The following is a 20972-nucleotide window of genomic DNA, read 5'->3' as shown; positions in this document are numbered from 1 at the left end:
CAAAAAAAAAAAAAAAAAGGTCTATGTCTTTATTTCATGGTGACCACCATAGCTCTGTTATATGTTTTGAAATTAGGAAGCATGAGGCCCTAGTTTTGTTTTTCCTTCTTAAAATTGCCTTGGATATTTGGAGTCCTAGGAATTTGGAGTTCATAGGAATTTTAGGATATTTTTTGATCCAAAAATGTCATTATTATAGAGTGCTCTAGGTAGTGTGGACATTTTGACAATATTCAATCTTCTAATCTGTTAACACAATGTCTTTCCATTTACTTATATTTAATTTCTTTTGGCAACATTTTGTGGTTTTCCATGTGTAAGCCTTTTATCTCTTTAGTTCAAATTACTCTTTTTCTTTTAAAGATTTATTTGTTTTATTTATGTATTCATGTGTGTGCCTATGTGAGCCTATGTGCACCAAATGCATGCAGGACCCCGTGGAGTCCAGAAGAGGGTGTCAGATCCCCTGGAGCTGGAGTTCAGGTGGTTGTGAGCCACCCAATATAGGTGCTGGGAACCAAACTCAGGTCCTCTGCAAGAGCAAAAAATGCTCTTAACCACTGAGCCATCTCTCCAGACCCTTCAGTTTACTCTTTTAAGTATTTTATTCTTTTGGATGCTTTTTTTTTTTTTTTTTTTGGTCTTTTTGAGACAGGGTCTCCCTGTAGCCTCAGCAGTCCTGGAACTCACTATGTAGACCAGGATGGCCTTGAGCTAGAGATCTGCCTGCCTCTGCCTCCCTAGTAATAGATTAAAGGCATGTGCCACCACGCCTGGCTGGATGGTATTTTTAATTTGCCTTTTGATTGTTCATTGTCCATCTCTTTAAACACAACTGACTTTGTATTCTATTTTACAGCCCTGCTGAATTTATTTATTAGCTCTTAAGTTCTTGCTGTGTGGAATTTTTAATGTTTTCTGCGTAGAAGATCATATTATCTATCAAGATAATTTTACCTTGTTTCATATTTGAGTGACTTGAATTTGTTTCTTGCCTAATTGCCCTGGCCCAGACTTCCAGCACTCTGTTGACTAGACGTGGGTGAGTACCCTTGCCTTGCTCCTCCTGATCTTGGAGGGAAAGCTGATGATTTTTCACTGTTGAGTGGGATATTAGCTGTGGGCTTTTCAGGTAAGGTTTTTATTAGGCTGAGGTCATTTCCTTCCACTCCAAGCTTCTTACATACCCAAGAATCCTTTCTTGGGTTTCCTTCCTGCACACATGGACTGTGCTGTGTTTCCGGCTCCATGGTAGCACCAAACCCAGTTGGTCTTGCATCCAGGGCTACAGGTGCCTATGACTCTATGTCTTCCCCTAAAATGGAAGTATCTGGAAGGCCAGAATGATGTTGGATTTATCTGCTCCATCTCCCAAGCACCTGGAGACACATCTGCATATGGGAGGAGCTCTTTCAGTGTCTGCTTCACTGCAGTCTGGCATTCGTTCATTCGTTCATTGATTCATTCATTCTTCATTGCCTTGCTGTCTCACCCTCTCTCTGAAAGCATGTCACCGCCTGGCATGCAGATGTCCCTTCTGTGCCATGTGTGTCTGAAATGCCTCAGGACTTGGATATTCTCACTCAGGAGAAAGGTTTTCAGAGTGCCCGACTTTAATCCTAAAAGCAGCGTAGGGACAGATTGAGGACTGGGGTCAGGAAATCACATAAACACGAAGGCTGGGCTGGCTGCAGGAATCCTCCATGAGGCATGGGGTCAGATGAGGGAAAGCATCCTTCTTTCTTCACAGTCCCCTCCTGAAGCTGGCTGCATCCCAGGTAGGCCTATTCAAACCCTGGAAAGGTACAGTGATCTGAGCTCTGCCAGAGACTTTACCGCCTGTTACCAGCCAAGCCTGCCTGGCTCTGAAGACTTGCTGGTGGTCTGCTACCATATTGCTGGGCAGGATGAGTTGTGGGGATGCAAAACTGTTACTCCTATCATTCCATCTCAAACCCCAGAAACTCCAGCAACAAAGAAACCTAGGGCCCTAAGTGGCCAGTGTGAACGGAGACGCAACTCTATACATGGCCAGTGTCCTTCTAGGTGTCCCTTACCTCTTGGTTACAGTTGCTGCCCCTACTCTTCCTCTGAAAAACAGATTGGGGCCAGATATGATGGCACACACCTTTAATCCCAGCACTCAGGAGGCAGAAGCAGTTAGACTTCTGTGAGGGCAAGGCCAGCCTGGTCTTCATTACAAGTTCCAGGCCAGCTCTGGCTACATAGTGAGACCCTGTCTAAAAAAAAAAAAAAAAACAAGATTGGGGTCCAGATAGGACCTCAGACCTAAGCAAGCCATGTCTGAGCTCAGAGACCCCAGCACAAATCCTACACCTTCTCAGGCTCCTGACTAGGTATGGCTGGGAAGTTTTAGAGCAAATCAGTGTCTACTGAGGCAGCAAATCTTGCTGAGCATCTAAGATAGAAATATTCAAAGAGTCTGTGGGCCTTAAGAAGGCCAGCCAAGGGGTAGTCTCTGTGCTGCCCACTGCCCTGGCAAGCTAGGACTCAGAGGCCACCCACCTACTGGCCTGTTGCTCTGACTTGAATAAATCAGGCACACCTGGATACAGTGAGGCAGTGTTCCCTGTAGACCCAAGAGGCAGCCCCTTGCCCTAGCACCCTCTCTGCCCACAGACTGAAGCTTCCTACCCATCTCTCTGCCTCTGACCAGGACCCACCCCATCTTTGTTTCTTGCTTTCCTCCTGTTTTTGTTGCACTCGGTGTAGAGGAACTGTTTGGGCCTGGGTCCTGAAGCCCACACTTCCTTTGGTGACAGTGGAGGATGACATCTGGAATTTATGAACACAAAGTGCAGTGCTGCCCATGACTCCCCAGTTCCTCCAAGAGGCTGCTGTTCCCCAGGCTGGAGATTTAGCTTAGAGATAAAATGCTCACCTAGCCAATGAGGACCTAGGTCTGATCTCCAGAAAAAGCACACACACACACACACACACACACGCATGCACACACACACACATGCACGCATGCACGCATGCATATACACACACACGCACACACGCACACACACACACACACACACACACACGCTGATGCTTCCACTTCCATCCCCATCACTTCCCCTCTTGCACTCCCACTCCAGCTCCTCTGCGCCCTGGGCTCTTCCACCACCCCCACACCTCTCATTGCCCAGTCCTCCTCTGTCCTTCTGCACTGCCCACCCTCACTGCTCCACCCCAGCTGGGACTCTTAGTGAAGACTACCCTGGCACTAGGCCTTTCCATTCCAGAAGAATCTGCTGCCCCCAAAACATACTGTGAACTTCTCCAAAGCCTCACTGCTGGCCTCTTCCCAGGGGCTGGGAGCTGCCTGTGTCTCTTCAGGCCATTTGCAGGACAGCAATAAGCCTGGTCATTGGGATGGAATAGGGCTTGGTAAGAAAGTCAGATCAAGCACAGAAGCCAGGAAGGTCCCAGATGTGAACATCCAGCTGGTCTGGTGCCTGAGCCCATCTACTTTGCTGAACTTTACATTCTCCCATTGAAGCTGAAGGTACCAGAGTTGATGAGAACAACAAAGTATATGCTTTGCAACAGTGTGGGAAACCACAGACCCCACTTCCAGAGGGCTTGCCAAAGTCTCACCCCAAATAGTCCCTTCCTCTCCCCTCCCTGGGGAGTCCCAGAGAAACAGATCTAGTCCAGACACTGTCCCCAGAGTGCCTGGAGCATAGCCTCCATGTTCATCATCCCCTGAGGCAGTGTGACAAATGGCTAGAGCCCTAAACTGCCCCTGTCTAGCCATGTTGTCTCTTATCTGTTCAATGGGTTCATGTGTGCCTGATCTGCCTCACAGAGTACTTAACAGGATAGAGGCTGGGGTGAACAGGAAGCAGACTGACAGCTGCTATCAAGGAAGCCTGTGTTCTAGGCCCCATTCTTCCACTAACTTGACATGTGTCTGTAGGCAGATCCCTTGCAGTCTCATGCTCACCTGTAAAATCAGCAGGTGACATAGGCTCATCTCTGAATCCCTTTCCCTTCCAACACCACTACTCTATGACACCATAGTCAGTATGAAAGCCCAAAAGAAATCTGTCTAGGGAGAAAGAATCTATTTGAACATGAAACATACAGCTTTTTGCCTGGTCTAAGTTAGAAATGTATGCGAAATGGTGCAGTATAGTTGGGGGGCAGAGATACTATACTCCCAAAAGGCATGTTCCACTGGGTCTGTCTGACCCTCCCTGTTGCTCTGATAAGGCTGTCTGCTAGGAAATATTGCCAAACATGACAGCTACTTCTGAAAGAATTTGCCTGGGATATTGTAAAAGCTCATGGTGGAAACCGCAGTCACACACACACATCCTGTTTGCATTTCTCTGGGTGCTATTGAATGTCCCCTTATGGTCCTGCTTGATCTGAGGGTCGTGCAGGACCAGGGGTGGGCAGCTTCTCTCAAACCACAAAGGCCCTCAGTCAGCAGTGTGCTTGCCGCCTCCCTCTACAGTCCTGGGAGAGTGGATGGTTAGTTACCCTGTCACAGTGCCTAGAAGTACAAGCCTGATAGAAGGTGCAAGGCTTCAGCCACAGCTGCAGACCCATTTCCACAGATCTAGAAAAGAAGTTGAGATGGGAAAGAGCTGCAAAGACAGGCACTTCAAAGGCATCCTTAGTCAGGTGTGGTAGCTCATGCCTGTGATCCCAGTACTTTGGAAGCTGAGGCAGGAGGTTTGTCATTGGTTTGAGGCCAGCGTGGGATACAGAATGAGTTTCAGCTACTTGTCTCAGAAAAAAGAAAAGAAGGAAAGAATGAAGAAATGAAGGAAGGAAGGAGGGAGGGAAGGAGGGAGGGAGGGAGGGAAGGAAGGAAGGAAGGAAGGGAAGAAAGAAAGGAAGAGAGAGAGATCATTTACACACAGATCTGGAGATGTGGTACCCTCTGAGCATCATCTCAGAGTCTGTGAAATCACCTCTTAAGCATCATGTCCAACAGGATCGCTTCTGCTGGTTCTTTCAGTCAGTCTCAGATGTGCGCCAAGCACCATCCCACAGGTTAACACATTATCAGTCTCACTTTGCCTTATGATCACAGTGGGTATAACTATTCGTGTTTGCAAAAGAAGAAAAAGAGGCTTTCAGGAAAGAGAAAAAAAGAACTTCAGGAAGCTCCTCCCTGAGGCCAGCACCTGCAGGTGCCCAGGCCCAGACTCTCCAACAGGTTTTCAGGTGCTTCTGCCACTCAGTTAGGGACAGGGAGCTCTGTACACAGGAGGAGAAACTCCCCAGCATGTTCTAGCCTTTAGGCTGTGGGCAGAGGAAAGGTAAGCAAGGGCTTTGTGACAAAGCAATGAGCTAGACTTCAGATCTGACTCAAGGCTGTGCCAGAACAAGGATGTCGGAAGCCAAAAGGAGCCTCATCCTTCAGACCCAGGTGTTTGCAAAAGAAAAAGGAGTAGAGGAAAAGGAGGGTATTGGGCTCCTATTTTCAAAAAGAACTTTGACATCAGTGCCTCACAGGAAAGAGAATCTGGTCCAATTTTATAATTCTACACATGGGGAAACTGAGGCCTAGGAAAGTGAGGGAGTGTGCCATAGTGGGAGTGTGAGTCTCTCATATGAGATAGTGTGTCCATGAACTGTTAACCTGAGCCAGCAGACTGGACACCCCAGGACGGAACTGGCAGGAAAGTACTCACAGTTTTTCTGTTCTTGTCTTGATGAAAATGTGGCTGTTTTTTAAAAATACAGTTGCAAAACAAATGTCCACTTCCATTTCCTGGCTCTTTCTCATACTGGCCACCTCATCATTTGTAACAGAGACAAACATTTGTCCCACTCTGGGAAGTTGGTGACAGACAAGTGTCCTTATCATGGAGCACAGGAGGAGTGTAGCACTGAAGTTTCTAAAATCAAGACAATGGGAACCAGGAGAGGAAAAGGACTAAGGAGAGGATCTGTCTCCACAGAAGGGACCAGCTGCAAAGAGGTCCCCTCCCTCTCTCCCAGCTCTTCTGTTTAGGGAAGATTGTGGGCAGAACTTGGGAACATGGGGATTTGTTCTGTGGGATACCATAGGAGAGCTGTGCACACCCAGGCATTTCTGGAAGAAGGAGGGTGGGTGTGGATGGCAACTCCAAAGGGATGACCTGAGGAACCCTGACAGTGGAGGCAGGCTATGTTCCATTTCCAGTCCCTGACTGGGGCCATCCAAGCCGAAGATGGAGACTGACATCAAGGTTGAGCGCCTTGGTTTTCATCAGGTGGATCTGGACTCAAATCTCCCTTCTGCCACCTAAACACTGCTGGGCAAGCTCCAGAGTCTCTCTGAAGCTGCTCCCTCCCTCTACCCAGGGGTGATTTAGCAAATACCACCTATGTGCCCAGTGCCAGAGTTGCTGCCCGGAGAGAAAGCATTGACCAGAGGATCCAGGCAAATCCATGTAACTATGCCAAAGAATGGGGATGATCAGGGGTTGATCAGAGTAGCCACTGGCAGGGGTGTTTTGATGAAGTCTAAGGAAGTGGGCACATCTGACCGCAGAGAAGTTGGCAGGATATGCCAGCCATTAGCCAGGCATGGTGGCCCATGTCATCCTAGCACTGAGTGGCAGAGGGGAGAGGAACATTAGTTTGAGACAAGTTTGGGCTATGTTAAGTATATTTTGCTGAAAGAAAGAAAGAGAGAGAGGGAGGGAAGGAGGGAAGGAGAGAGGGAGAGAAAAGAAGGAAAGAAAGAGGAACAGAAAGAAAAGAAAAAGAAATGTTTTTAAAACCAGCTGTTATTAATATTGCCCCAGATTTTTCAAGGGCATCTCATCAAGTTGAAACATTAGAACACTTGATATCTTGATATTTTCCCTGTACTTTAAAAGCATTTCCAGGGCTGGAGAGATGGCTCAACAGGTAAGAGGGCAGGCAGCCTTGCAGAGGACCGGGTTCTGTTCTCAGCACTTACATGCAGTCTAACAACCCCCATAACTCCAGTTCCAGGGACTCCAACATTCTTCTGGCCTCCATGGGCATTGTGCACACGTGGTGCACCTACATACTTTCAGTCAAGGCACTCAAACACATTAAAAAATAGTAATAATAAGTTAAAACAACACACACACACACAAATTAGACTTGGAAGGAGGTGCTTTATTTTATCCAATTTCTTGTGAAAAGACTGAATTCCAGAGAGGTTGAGTAACCTCAGTTTCCAATGGGGAGAGTCAGGCAAACCCTGGGCTATCCACTCCGCACAGCTGTGACCAGGAAACACTGTGGGTCCCTAAGACGGGAGGGGGTTGCTGAGAGGACTGCGACCATGCCCTGATCCTTAGGGTTCCCGGGTTTCCTGGCCTCACAGGCCAGGATGTGCTCGGGGAGGCCTTCGCATCCGTTGTATGACCGACGCTCCCGGGCCGGCAGCCAGGAGGGTTCACGATGCTGGCAGCCACCAAGGTCGGAGGATTCCTCAGGGACCTGTCCGGGGGCTGCGCGTCCTTCCCCTGCAGCCCACGCTCCAGCATCTGGCTAAGAGCCAGCAGCCGCCGGGCAGACAACCCGCGCCCGGGGCGTCCATCTGGGACCACATCAGAGGTGGGCCGCAGGGCGGGGAAGCCCCGACACCCGGGTCCCAGGCATCTAGCTGCGAGGAGCTCTGGCGCCCCCAGGGCACCCTTGCCCTGTCAGGTGCCCACCCCGGCCAACATACCATCCCGGGGGGGGGGGGGGGGGGGGGGGGGGCACGACACTGAAGTAGAAATGAGTTGCATAGAAAACTGGGAAGCGGCCAGGCTCAGAGTTCCAGAGTTCCAAACTGGATTTCAGGGTTAATGTGGGGTTCCCAGCTCTCTCCACATTAGTTTTTCAGCCTAGAGAGTGTGGGCAGCTTCCCTTGCCTGACTCATCAGGCCTGCAGCCCTCCACCACCCTCCAGGTAGCTTAGACCTGGCCTCCGAGAACCCAGGACCTTGGTCCCTCCTCTCTCACCCCCTCAGCCAGGTTCTCTTGAGATGGAGTAAGGTAGGGCACAGCTCACAGAAAGCACGTGCCCTGAGCCACAGTATCCAATTGCCCACTCAGGAAAGGTCCCTGTGGCAGTTAGGCCGACCTCGTGACTAATGTAGTTAATTAATTGTGTAGCTGTGCTGGTCTTCTGTCTGTGGCCTCTCGACCCACCGCTGTTGCTAAAGGACAGACACTTTCAATAACCAGGCCTTTTTATCCTAGGTCCATTCCCTTCCATCTGTGCCAGACTCTTTCTTGATAAGTATCCCATATTTACACACTATGTGAGTCAAACTGCCTCCACCACTCAATGGTTAGGGGAACTTGTTTAACTCCTCTTTCTTGGTTTTCTGGTCTTTAAAATATGTCCCATACTGGAACCATCTGATTGAGTGATTGTGAAGAGGAAGAAGTGAACACAGGTCAGGAGCTTAGTAGAGTGCCTGGTATAGAAAATGTTCCCTGACCCTGTTATAGGTTAGGACTCAGCTCCTGTGTCTAACTAACAGAAGCTTCATTCCCCAGAGGTCTGGATGATTCTTCAGACTTGGTCTTCTGATGCAGATCAGGCCAGTAGATCCCCAGTCTGGGGCCCAGGGAATCTTTCAGTAGTCAGGTCTTAAAGTAGTGATCTGTGAACTTGGCCCTGAAGAATGATCAGGAGGGCTTGTTGAAACAGGCTGCTGAGGTGCTGAGCAATAAGCATGAGGATCTGGGTTCAATTCCCACACCTATGTAAAAAAAAAAAAAAAAGAAAAAAGCTGGACATATGCTGGCATACTCCTGTGACCTCAACCTGTGAGGAGGTAGACATAGGAGGATCCCTGGGTCATGCTGGCCAGTCCAACCAAATCAGCCAGCTTGAGATTCAGTGAGAACCTTGCCTCAAAAGCTAAGGTAGAGAGGTTGACGAGATGGCTCCATGCATAAGGGCACTTGCTGCCAAGCCTAACAACCCGAGTTCAATCCTTCCAACCACATAGTAGGAGAGAAACAATTCCTGAAAGCTGTCCTTTGACCTCCACATGTCTACATACATACACACATACACAATAAACAAATATTCTTTACATCTTAAGGTAGACAGTGACAAGGAAGACACACAATGTTGACCTCTAGCCTCCGTGCACACACACAAACACACATACAATACACATACAAACACAAAAACAGGTTGCCGAGCTTCCCACTCTGCCCCCACAAGTTTCTGATCCAACAGTGATTTGTAGTTCAAACAAGTTTTCAGGTGAGGTTGATGCTGCACGTCCTGGCGCCAGCAGCTCTCCCCTTACCCGTCTCACTGCTGACTGCCCTTACCAGACCGTGGGCACCAGGGCCAGAGTGCCAAAATACCCCTGCCCCTGGCAAGGCTGTGGGGTGCCCTTCAGCTACAACTCCATCCTCTGAGCTCCTGGGAACTTTGAGAATTTGTCTTAGATAGAGCACATGGACTCCCAAGCTGCAAACTACTGATGCCCCAAAGGGAGGCTGGGGACAGAGACTTGAACAGTCAACAGCAGCTTCACAGGCTTTGGGTATGAAAAAATTGTGTTGGGGAGGGGTGGTGGCTGAGGGTGGGACTAAAACTGTTTCTCAACTGTCTTAGGAGCAAGACATTAGAAGGAATGAGGGGATGCAGTAGCTTCTTTTGAAGCATGCTTTAAAAACAAGACAGAGGGTCAGGCATGGTGGTACAAGCCTTTAATCCCAGGACTTGGGAGGCAGAGGAAGGCGGATCTCTGTGAATTCAAGGTTAATCTGGTCTACATAGGGAGTTAAGGAGTTCCAGACCAGCCAGGGCTACATAGTGAGACCTTATCTCAAAAGAAGAAAGAAAGAAGGAAGGAAGGAAGGAAGGAAGGAAGGAAGGAAGGAAGGAAGGAGAGAAAAAAAAATAAAAACGGGTGGAGAGATGGCTCAGCGGTTAAGTGTACTAGCTGCTCTTGCAGAGGACCAGATTTGATTCCCATAAAGTGGTGGCTAACGACTGTCCATAACTCCAGTTCCAGGGGATCTGACGCCCTCTTCTGGCCTCCCCAGGCATTAAATGCACATGCTGCACTTACATACATACAGGTGAAATATTCAGACACATAAAATAAAAATAATAAAATTTTAAAACCAAAAACTAAAGAATAAGAATAAATAAACAAATAAAAAATGAGAGAGACCAGGAATGCTGCCCAGCTGCTGTAGGACTAATGGTAGGGAACTGGACCCCTCTGCTCACTCACATCTCCCACTTGGGTACTCTCTTCCCAGACAACCAGGAGAACCGAGGAAAGCCAGAAGGCAGCAACAAGGCCCGAAAGGAGAGGACAGCCTTCACCAAGGAGCAGCTTCGGGAGCTAGAGGCTGAGTTTGCCCACCATAACTACCTGACCCGGCTCCGAAGATATGAGATCGCTGTGAACTTGGACCTCTCTGAGCGGCAGGTGGGGCCCAGGTGCCTGTCAGTGCTTCACTGTAGTCTGTTCCCCTCCCTTCCCATCACCCCTACCTGGACCCCTTCCTTTCCCCTCCCCATCCAGTGGTTCTCAACCATGGCTATACGGAACAACCAGTCATTCTGGGGAGAATTATCTGAGTTCCACATGTGGAGACTATTGGTCTGAGATGGAATTAGGGGCATCCAGATTTTTCAAAGGTTCCCCAGGGTGATTCTCATGTGAAGAGGGGTTGGAACATCTGAGATCCTGTTTCCATCAAACTTGAATTGGCATTTGCCTAGGATTCACACAGGCAATTATTTAAAATGTAGATTCTGAAGGCTGGGTGTGGTAGCATCCACCTGTAATCCCAGGAGTCAGAAGCAGGAGTATTTGGAGTTCAAGGCTATCTTGAGCTTCATAGTGAGTTGAGGCCAGCCTAAGGAACTACCTCAAAAGAAATCAAAAGACGGGCTTGGACCAGGTGTGGTGGCACACACCTTTAATCCCAGCACTCAGGAGGCAGAGGCAGGTAGATCTCTGTGAGATAGAGGCCAGCCTGATCTACAATAGTAAGTTCCAGACCTGTCCCAACAAAACAAAACAAAACAAAAGATGAGCTGTATGTATATCTCTGTTGATAGATTACTTGCCTAGCATGCAGGAACTGGGTTTGATGCCCTTACCACAAACAGAACATGGTATCACATGCCTGTATTAAGGAGGCTGAGGTCTAAGGATCAGAAGTTCAAGGTCTTCCTCAGGTACATAGTGAGTTCAAGGCCAGGTACATACTGGGCTACTTGAGACCCTGTCTTTAAAAACAAATCAAAAGATAAAATGGAGATTCCAGGAAGCAATTTTGTAAGAATAATGAGTTTTCTTAGGTGGCACAGATATGCAGCTGGGTTCTGGGGGCACATTGAGTAAAAGTTCTCTGTCACTTGGTTCAGGCTTTTCCTTGGAACATTATATCTTTCCCACACTCTGCCTTTGTATGAAACAACAGCCGTAATAATAATATTTGTCAGCAGCTTTCAGTTGATAAAGTGTTCTGCTGGAGTATTGAATCAGAAAGCTTAGATCCAAATCTTGCCTCTGCCACACCCTGACCCCTGTGACCTCTGGGTTTCCATCTTTGATGGGGTCATCATCCTAACCTTATGTCATAGGAAGGTCAGATATGGAAAAATGTGTTGAACAGAGCTATGGAAACTGCAAAGGGCTGTGCTCTCAGGCCCTTGGAGAATAGAGGCTGGGGAACTGGGGGCATGTTGGCAAGGAAGAGAGTCAGGGTATGTGAAAGGGTGGGGCCAATGCAGAGTGATTTTTTTGGAGACTTCTCATTTCTGCCTCAACTTCATTTGAGACACAACACAGGCAGACCTCTGGTGTGCCCTTCCCTTCGTCCCTGAGTCCTTGGGAGATGGAGAGTAACAGGTGAGGTTGCAGACTGAGGTCCCTGGAGTTGGACCCACATAGCTTAAACAACAACATGGTGAGGGGTCACCCCGGCTCTGGAGTGACCCAGCTCTTTCGCTTCCTTCTTCAGGTCAAAGTGTGGTTCCAGAACCGAAGAATGAAGTGGAAGCGAGTGAAGGGGGGTCAACCTGTGTCCCCTCATGGGCAGGACCCTGAGGATGGGGACTCTGAAGCTTCTCCAAGTTCAGAATGAGGTGCTCCATAGGAAAAAAAGACTTAAGAACTGAACCCCCTTTCCCACTGTCCCCACTCATTCCCACCTTCACCTCCCTCCGGCCCATCCAGGGGCAGTCTCTGCACACCTTGTCCTGACTCTCTTGGATGTGAAGCTGCCCAGTGTATAGGAACTTAGGCATTTCCCAGAAAGTACTGCCCAGCATCTCAGTCTCAGCAGTTCGTCCCCCAGGGCCTCAGCTTCCCACACTCTCCTGGAATCATACAGGGCTGACTGCACTGGATGAATCTAGAAACAGCAGCAGGGACGCTCTTCCTAGGGTGTCTTGGCTGGTACCCACACCTCTGCCTGCCACCATCCTGCTATATCAGCCAGGCCTTGTCTCTGTCTGGCCACCGCCTGGCCTGTAGGGAAGGGAGCCTTGGAGCCAGCTGGTGACTCATGAAAGGAAAAGCTCCAAAAGAAAGAAAGTGATGGAGATGCAGCCTGGACCACTTCCCCGCTTTCCTTCTGAGGCTTTGGGGACCAGTCATTGCTGTCCCCAAGCTCCAAGGGGAACCAGAGTGAAGAGGTTTAAACACAGCAACTTGGGCTGTACATCAGAAACCTATTCCTGTCTCCCATTTTGTTGACTACTGAGTAGACAAATTTATGCATTGTCTGGGAGAAGACAGAACATTAGCTCAGTGGAGCAGCCCGTGTCGCCGTCTAGGCTCGACTTGACTGGGTGGCTGAGGATGAACCCAAGACAGCACCTGCTGGGACTGCTGAGCAGAAACCCTCTCTAGATGCTCACACTGTTGAGTTGAAAGTGGTTTCTGTATCTAAGGATGAGGAGTTAGCATGAGGGCTGCTGGATGAGGACCTAGACGTGTAGGCCCCTGGAGTAGAAAGTTCTCCAGCCCCATCATCCTGTGCACTCCCAAAGACTCTGACTATAGATGAAGACAGGAAAACAATCCTTCCCCCATGGGATGCAGTTCAGCCCCTTCTGTGTCCCCACAAAGGCTATTATTGTGGGTGGAACTGTACTGTGGGAGGTTCATACATGTGCACTGCTCAGACCTCAGACTCAACTTCTAAGGATGCTGCTGTGAGGACTGATGGCCAAACAGCCTGGGGCAACCGCAGCTTTGGAAAGAGACCCTGGTGCACCTCAGGTGCTTGGTGCTGGGCCTACCAATCCCAGCTGGTTACAGAAGGAGGTCAGCAAGATTTGATCATTGGTATGTAAAAATAATCCAACCCCACCTCCCCATCCCCCCAAAAGACAAAAGCTATGGAAAATGATTGCCACGTGAGATGGCTGGTTAAAATGTGTGTCATTTTTTTTCCTAAAGCATACTCCATATGTTTTCCTAAGATTGCATCAAACTAATTGTATAAGGTCAGTCCCCTTTGTAATAAAACTCTTGGATAAATAAAATCAACAAAAATTACAGTTTCCAGGCCCTTTTCTTTATAGAATTCAGAGTCACGGCTCTTGTGTGTAATGTGATTCTCATCTAATAATGACCCAAACAATGTGTAGAAGCAAAGAGAAAAAGGAAAGAAATCACCTAAACCTACGTATCCTCCCATATCTCTCCAAAGTCTCTTTAAGAGTGAGTGCCAATCACTACAAAAACAAATGCAAGGGCCAGCAAGATGGTTCGGGGGCACTTGCCACCAAGCCTGACAACCTGAATTCAATCCCCAGGATCCACATGATGGAAGGAGAGAACCAACTCGGAAAAGTTGTCTTCTGACCTCCACACACATTCCATAGAGAGCTTGTGTGCATACACACACACACACACACACACACACACACACTAAATTTTTAAACACAAGACTTCTCTCATGCAAATGCATTGTCTTCATGTCCCATTGTAAAAATATAACTTTCAGTTTTCCTAACTTATGACTCCCCAAACAATCAAAGTTCAGTAAACAAAAAATATGAACTCTTTAGTTAGATTAGGAATCCTGGCCATAAACTAGCCAGCCCTATTGTCTGTTTGCTAGTTTGGTTGGTTGATTGAAACAAGGTCTCACGTTGTCCAGGCTGGTCTCTAACTCACTATGTAGCTGAGGCTGGCATAGAATTCATGATGTTCCTGCCTCCACCTCCCAAGTGCTGTTTGCTTTACAGTGCTGAGAATCAAACTCAGGGCCTTGTGTGCATGTTAGGCAAATGCTCTACCACTAAGCTACACCCTTAGCCCCATACCTAAGGTTTAAATGCCAAGTTTGAAGATTATTATTAGGGGTAGAAAAATATGCATCTGTAATTAAAAGTGACATGAGAAAAATGCCCCATATCTTTGTGGGTTTTAGTAAAAAGAAAGAAACAGAAGTAATTTGTTTCACCCAGATACAGTGAACAAAATAATGGGGCCAGCTAGAGAGAAGAGGAGAGAGAGGGAGCCAGCAGAGGAGAGCTGGCCTGGACTTTGCATTGAGACTTCCTGGGCCAGGTAGAGGCTCTGACTAGAAAAGATGTCCCAGGACTGCAGAGTAAAATGGGCCCACCAAAATCAAGAGTCAAAGAGAAGGAGGTTCAGTGTGCTGAATTCAAAACCTAGGTCAAGTAAAATGGGCACATTCTGGTCTAGTTGGGAAGGGCAGGAGGCAATAGACTATAATGCCCACCATAATGAAGGATAAAGGGCTGCCGGGCCCATGAGGTTGCATCCAAGCCCAGCCATAGCACTGTGTGGTAAGTTTCCATGAATCTATGTGGCAGTGACAAAGAAAAGTCAGCCCTCACACTTGGGGGTCATCACCCTTCTTCCCTGTCTCCCAGGAGTCCCTTTCCTATAATTGGTTCCTAAGGCCTCTTCTTTCTGCCTAGCACCTTCCGTGCTCTTCACTCTCCCCCACATGATACCATCACCCACACTTTAAAAATTGGGGGGCTGGTGATATGGCTCGGGGGAGGGGGGTAAAGGCACTTGCAGCCAAGCTTGACAGCCCGAGTTCAATACCTAGAGTTCATGTGGTAGAAGAAGAGAACTGACTCCTGAAAGTTGTCCCCTGACCTCCACACGTGTACTATGGCACTCATGTGCACAAACACACTCACTCACACACACACACACACACACACACATACAGAAATAAAATTATAGTAAAATAGGACTGGTGAGATGGTTTATCAGATAAAGGTATGTGCTACCAAGCCTGATGACCTGAGTTCAAGTCCCAAGACCCACATGGTGGAAGGAGAGAACTGACCCCTGCAAGTTGTCCTCTGACCTCCATAACATGCACCAGAGCACACAACCCCCCCACTAGCTAAATAAATAAATGTAATAAAAATTTTTAATTGTGTTTAGGTAACCCAAGTACTTTTCAAGGGAAGGGCAATCCCTGATATTAAGGCAACAACATTTATTTCTAAATTTCTAAAACAGAAAAAAAAATTTCAGTGATGACTCAGCTGTTAAGAGCCATGTACTGCTTTTTTGCAAAGGACCTGAGTTCAGTTCCCAGTACCCATATCAGATGGCTCACAACTCCCTACAACTCCAGCTCCAAAGGATTGGATGCCCTTTTCTGCAGTCCGAGGGCACTTGCAGATATAGATATATATATATTGATAGATATAGATATAGATATAGATATAGATATAGATATAATCTCCATATCCACATATATATACATATAATTAAAAATAAAAACAAAATCTTTCAAATCTTTCAGTGTGAGAATTGTAATTCCTCAAAATAACTGACAGTAGCTAAGTCTATTGAATCCAAGGGTGAATTGAAAGGTTATGTACTATATCACACATGTCCTCTCTAGATTCTTTCACACAGTCCCTGCACCTGCCTCCCAGCATCAGCATTTGATTGGCCAATACAGGGTGAACAGTAGCTGTGACCAGCTGCTCTTCATGACAGCAAAACCTCCACTGTCCGGGTGTGGGAACACTCACCTGTAACCCCAGCATTTGGGATGCTGAAGCCAGAGGATCAGTAGTTCAAGACCAGCCTCATCTACATCAAGAGTTGGAGGTCAACAGCTGGAGAGATGGCTCAATGGTTAAAAATGCTTCCTGCCCTTCCAGAGGACATGAGTTTGGTTCCTAGCACCTATATCAGGTAGCTCACAACTGCCTGTAACTCTGGCCTCCATAGGTACCTCATGCACATGGCACTCACACAGACACACACAAATACACATAAATAAAAATAATAAAATATGGCCCAGCATGGTGATGCACACCTTTAATCCCAGCCCTTGGGAGGCAGAGTCAGGCAGATCTCTGTGAGTTTAAGGCCAGCCTGGTCTACATAGTAAGTTCCAGGCCAGCTGGGGCTACAGGGAGACCCTGTCTCAAAAAGTCAATAATAATAATAATAATAATAATAATGATAATGATAATAATATTTTTTAAAAAGAGTGGTAATAAAGATAATAAATAAACTATTAAAAAAAAAAAAGAGTGGTGACCAGCTGGGCTGCATGAGACTTTGTCTCAAATAAAAGAAAAAGTGAAAAAGAACCCCCCAAAAAAACCCTCCACTATCTCTCAAGGGCAAAGCTGTGCCAGGGAAGCAAGTCCACCCACTGGTGACTCCCTGATGGAAGTCACTAACTGTGCCCAGAGATGGTGCCATGGTAGGAATCTAAACAATCAAGAATTTACAGACAGTAACTGTGCTGGATAGCTTTAGTGTCAACTTGACACACCTGGGTTGAGGGAGCCTCAATTGGGGAATTTCCTTCATTGGACTGGCCTGTGGCCATGTCCATGCGGCACTTTTCTCAATTGTTGAGTGCTGTGGGAGGGCCCAGCCCACTGTGGGTGGTGCCACCCCTAGGCCAGGTGGGCCTGTGTTGCATAAGAAAGCAGGCTGAGCAGGGGCCAGGGGAGCAAGCCAGTAAGCAGCGTTCCTCCATGGCCTGTGCTCCAGCTCCTGCCTCCAGGTTCCTGCCTTGAGTTCCTACCTTGGGCTCCCGGATGAACTGTGACCTGGGAGATGTAAGACAAATAAATCCCTTCCTCCCCAAGTTGGTAGTGGTCAGAGTATTTTGTCACAGCAATGAAGAGACAAACTAGGACGGTAACTTTTCAGTAATGGCTTTGTCTTTCCTTGAGAGAGCATCCAGGACAAGCAAGTGTGTGGCTTCCCTTCTGAGAGAAGCGGGGGAGGGGGGGGGGGAGAGAGAGAGAGAGAGAGAGAGAGAGAGAGAGAGAGAAAGAACCCATTTCCAAATGAAAGCTCCTGAAAGGGCTCAGGGTTGCAGAATGCTGGCCCCAGCCCTGGGCAGAGATGCATTTCCTCTACTCACAAAGAAAACCAGGGTCAGGTTTGAATCCACTCTGTCTGTCCAGACCCCTAAAGTGCCACCATTCTAGTAACCAGACGCATCAGGCAGAATTCTCTAGAAGAATAGAATCCATTGAATGTGTATGTATACATATATATATATATATATTATAAAATGGGATTTATTAGGGGCTGAGTAGTCTAACAATGGTTCTTTGTACACTGAAGAGGCTGAGAAGCCAGTAGTTACTCAGCCATGAAGCCGGATGCCTCAGCGGTAACAATTTAGTGCTGAAGGCATAGAAAACTCCATCAGTCCATGTTACAAAAGTCTGTCAGTGGAAGATGGTGGCAGCATTATTCTTATTACTACTACTATTATTATAACAACAGCAGCACTCAACACACTCAGGAAGAAGGGAAGGTAGGCAGGCTGTTCTCCCCAGACCTCTGTATATCTGTATATCTATTGAAAGATGCTACCCACTCTGAGGGCAGGTCATCCTGCCTGTTAATTCTCTCTGTATAGATATGCCCAGGGGCGTGTTTTCTGAGTCCAAATCCCAACAAGTCAACTATCAAGGTTAACCATAACACTAGATAAACCCTGGCCAGTGGCTTGGATCAATCTCCACCATTGTGGGAAAACCTTTCCCATTAAGAGCTACATATTCTCAGGGATGGAAAGATGGCTCAGTGGTTAAGAGCACTGGTTACTTTTGCAGAGGGCCATGTTCAATACCCAGCACCCACATGGCTGCTAACGACCATCTGTAACTCCAGTTCTAGGGATCTACCACCCTCTTCTGACCTCCACGGGCATTGCATGACATGGGTGCACTTACACACATGAAGGCAATACGCTCATACACATAAAATAAAAACAATAAGTAAAATATGTATATTTTTAAAAGCTACATATTCTTCAGTCAGGCAGAGGAGCCTGTGCCAGCTAATCCCTCCCTCCCAGTCACCAATGAAGCATGTTTAGGCCACCACAGCATTGGGTCTCACTGTGTTCCTTCTCTAACTGGTTGCACCATTTCCCACAAACCCTGAACCCATGAATATTTTTTGTACACCTTCAAAAATATCTCAAAGCCATGCTGTTCTCTAAAGCTGCCATTATCTGTGGCTGTTACACAATGCACAGCTCTCTTTATCTCTGTCTTCCCACCCTGCATCTGTGCCTTTATGGCCACTTCCTTAATTTATCATTCTTTTATTTTGAGGGGAAGGGGATATATTTCTTTATTTTACTCGTACCTACTAGTGTGATGTCTAAAACATAAGAAATCAATACCCATTGAATAGATGGATGGATGGATGATAGATAGATGGGCAGATGGATGCATGGACGGATAGATGAATGGTTAGACAGATGGATGAGCAGACAGAAGGACAGACAGATGGACAAATGGATGAATAAGTGGATGAGTGGATGAATGGATGAAAAAACTGTTAAATTAGTGGTATTGCCTGGCTTCTTGGCTCCAAGACACATAGACCATGTAGTAGGAGCTCTGACCCAATAGCCAGTTACATGGCATGGACAGTTCAGGCCTTCAGAGACCACAAGTCTGGCAGATCATGCCCTCGAAAAGATGATACTACCCTGTTTCTATAGCCCAGGAAAACTCTCTCTTGACTCTAGTCATGGGGCCAAGATTCTCTGCCAATCACTCACTCACCTCCTGAGCCCTGTCTGAAGCTGGGACAAGCCTCTCTTTCCTCTTTTACATGCAGTTGGCAAAGAAGCCACCTCCAGGGCCTGACCCCTACCATCAGCAAGCCTCAGAGACCAGTCTATTGATAAGAGGCTTGTTGGCCACACATCTGGAAGGGTGATGCCTAATAGCTTGAAGGTGACATCAGGATTGGGAGTCATATCCGATAGAACAGAGAGAGACATGACCTAACTCGTCTCTCACCACGGTCCTGGCTGCAAGAGCTTCTGTCTTTGTTAATTTCCTAACCGGAGCTGCTGGCTCAGGATTCCAGGCTGTCCCCAGAGCTGGGGCCCACGGCTGGGCTTAACTCCAGCATGACTGGGAAGGCAGCAGGCTGGGCCAGGTCTGAAAAGGGCGCCCACCACCAAGTCTCAGTTCTTCTCTGCTAGTATTGGCTTCCTCTACCACCCAACAGATTAATTGGACTTTCTAAAAAGCCAGTAGGTGAACCCAGAGTCTCTGAGGAATTCCTCATGGTACAAAGGAAGCAGAAAGAGTGCAGTGGGCTTCCACCACGCTGAAGGTTCCCTGGTGGCTATAAGGACGGTTTTCTTTGTACTCTGAAAGATGATTTAAATCCAGTTTTCCAGGAACACAAATCCTGTCTAAAGCACCCAGTGCACCTGGCTGGAGAGCTGCAGGCCTGTCTGAGCCCTGACCATCTAGGCAAAGTCGCATCAGCTATTTTCCTTTCACAGTCTCTGCACTGTAGGAAAAAAAATCCCCACTCCTTACCACCTTCCCTCCGTTTCCAGCCCCCATTTTTCATGTATACACACACACACACACACACACACACACACACCAGCCTCTAGACTGACAAGGCTGACACATTCTGTGAACTTCATAAAGTCACCTACCTTCACTGAGCCTCAGTTTCCTTAGTCCGATGGACTTCAGAAGTTGTGGTACTTAGAAATGTATTTTATTCACAGGATGACATGAGGGTGAGATTTATTCATTCATCCCATGAGTACTGACTATATGTTTAAGTCCAGGGTCCAGGGAGTAGAGACAGACAGATAAATGGAAGCAGCCTGGCCCTAGGACAGCAGGGTTATGTCTATAGAGTACCTAAAACACTGCCTGGCTCTGAGAGGGCCCTCAGTGGGAGTGAGCTCCTCTCTGTCTTTCTCTGTCTCTTTCTCTGTCTCTGTGTGTGTGTGTGTCTCTTTCTCTATTTCTCTGTCTCCCTCTCTCTCTCTCTCTCTCTCTCTCTCGCTCTCTCTCTCTCTCTCTCTCTCTCTCACACACACACACACACACACACACACACACATATAGGGGAAGTTTTACTGACAATCAAATCCAAGACCCTGCTTACACTAAGCATGTGCTCTGCCATTGAGCTGTACCCCATGCTGCAGTCATACATATTCTGTGCAAGAAAGAGGTGAGGTGGGTATCAGTGTTCATTCTCCTGTTCACATGGAATGTGAGCTTTACTACACCACTTACTCTCTTTGGGCCAATTTTCTGTCCACAAAACCAGAGTATTCTGAGTCTTTGAAGCACTTTGAAGTCCTTTAAAGCAAGATGTTTTCAAAAACCAAACTGTTTAGATAAAAGAACAAAACAACAACAAAAAACCCTCCTGAGCATGGTGGCTCGCGCTGCTGAGCATGGTAGTGCATGTTTTGATTCCAGCACTTGTGAGGCAGAGGCAGACCAGCCTGGTCTACACAGCAAGTTCCAGGTCAGCCAGAGCTACGCAGTGAGACTCTGTATCAAAATAAATAAATAAGTAGATAATAAAAACCAAACCACTTTCAAGGGGCCCAGTGAGATGGCATAGCAGGAAAAGTACTTGCCACACAAGCTTAACAACCTGAGTTTGATCCTCAGAACCCATAGAAAAGTGAGACAAGACTACTGAATACAAAGTTGTTCTCTGACCACCATGTGCATGCACATAGATAGATAGAGGATAGAC

General features: G+C 47.4%; 1 protein-coding gene across 2 annotated transcripts in view; it reads left to right on the top strand.

The window, feature by feature from the left end:
- The window catches only part of Meox1 (mesenchyme homeobox 1), a 21478-nt gene extending 8039 nt beyond the window's left edge, over positions 1-13439 (top strand). The window contains exons 2-3 of one of the 2 annotated variants that reach the window (XM_008838135.3): positions 10225-10397; positions 11944-13439. In XM_008838135.3, the coding sequence (XP_008836357.1) occupies positions 10225-10397; positions 11944-12066 (296 nt within the window). In that variant the 3' untranslated portion in view covers positions 12067-13439. The remainder of the gene's footprint in view (positions 1-10224; positions 10398-11943) is intronic. The other variant, XM_008838137.1, reaches the window with a different exon arrangement.
- The last annotated feature ends 7533 nt before the right edge of the window (positions 13440-20972 follow it).

Source organism: Nannospalax galili, unplaced genomic scaffold, assembly GCF_000622305.1.
Source record: "Nannospalax galili isolate Female #2095 unplaced genomic scaffold, S.galili_v1.0 scaffold95, whole genome shotgun sequence".
In the NCBI taxonomy this organism is placed as follows: Eukaryota; Metazoa; Chordata; class Mammalia; order Rodentia; family Spalacidae; genus Nannospalax; species Nannospalax galili.
Note: the sequence above shows the minus strand (reverse complement) of the source record. Positions and strands in the feature narration are given on the sequence as shown.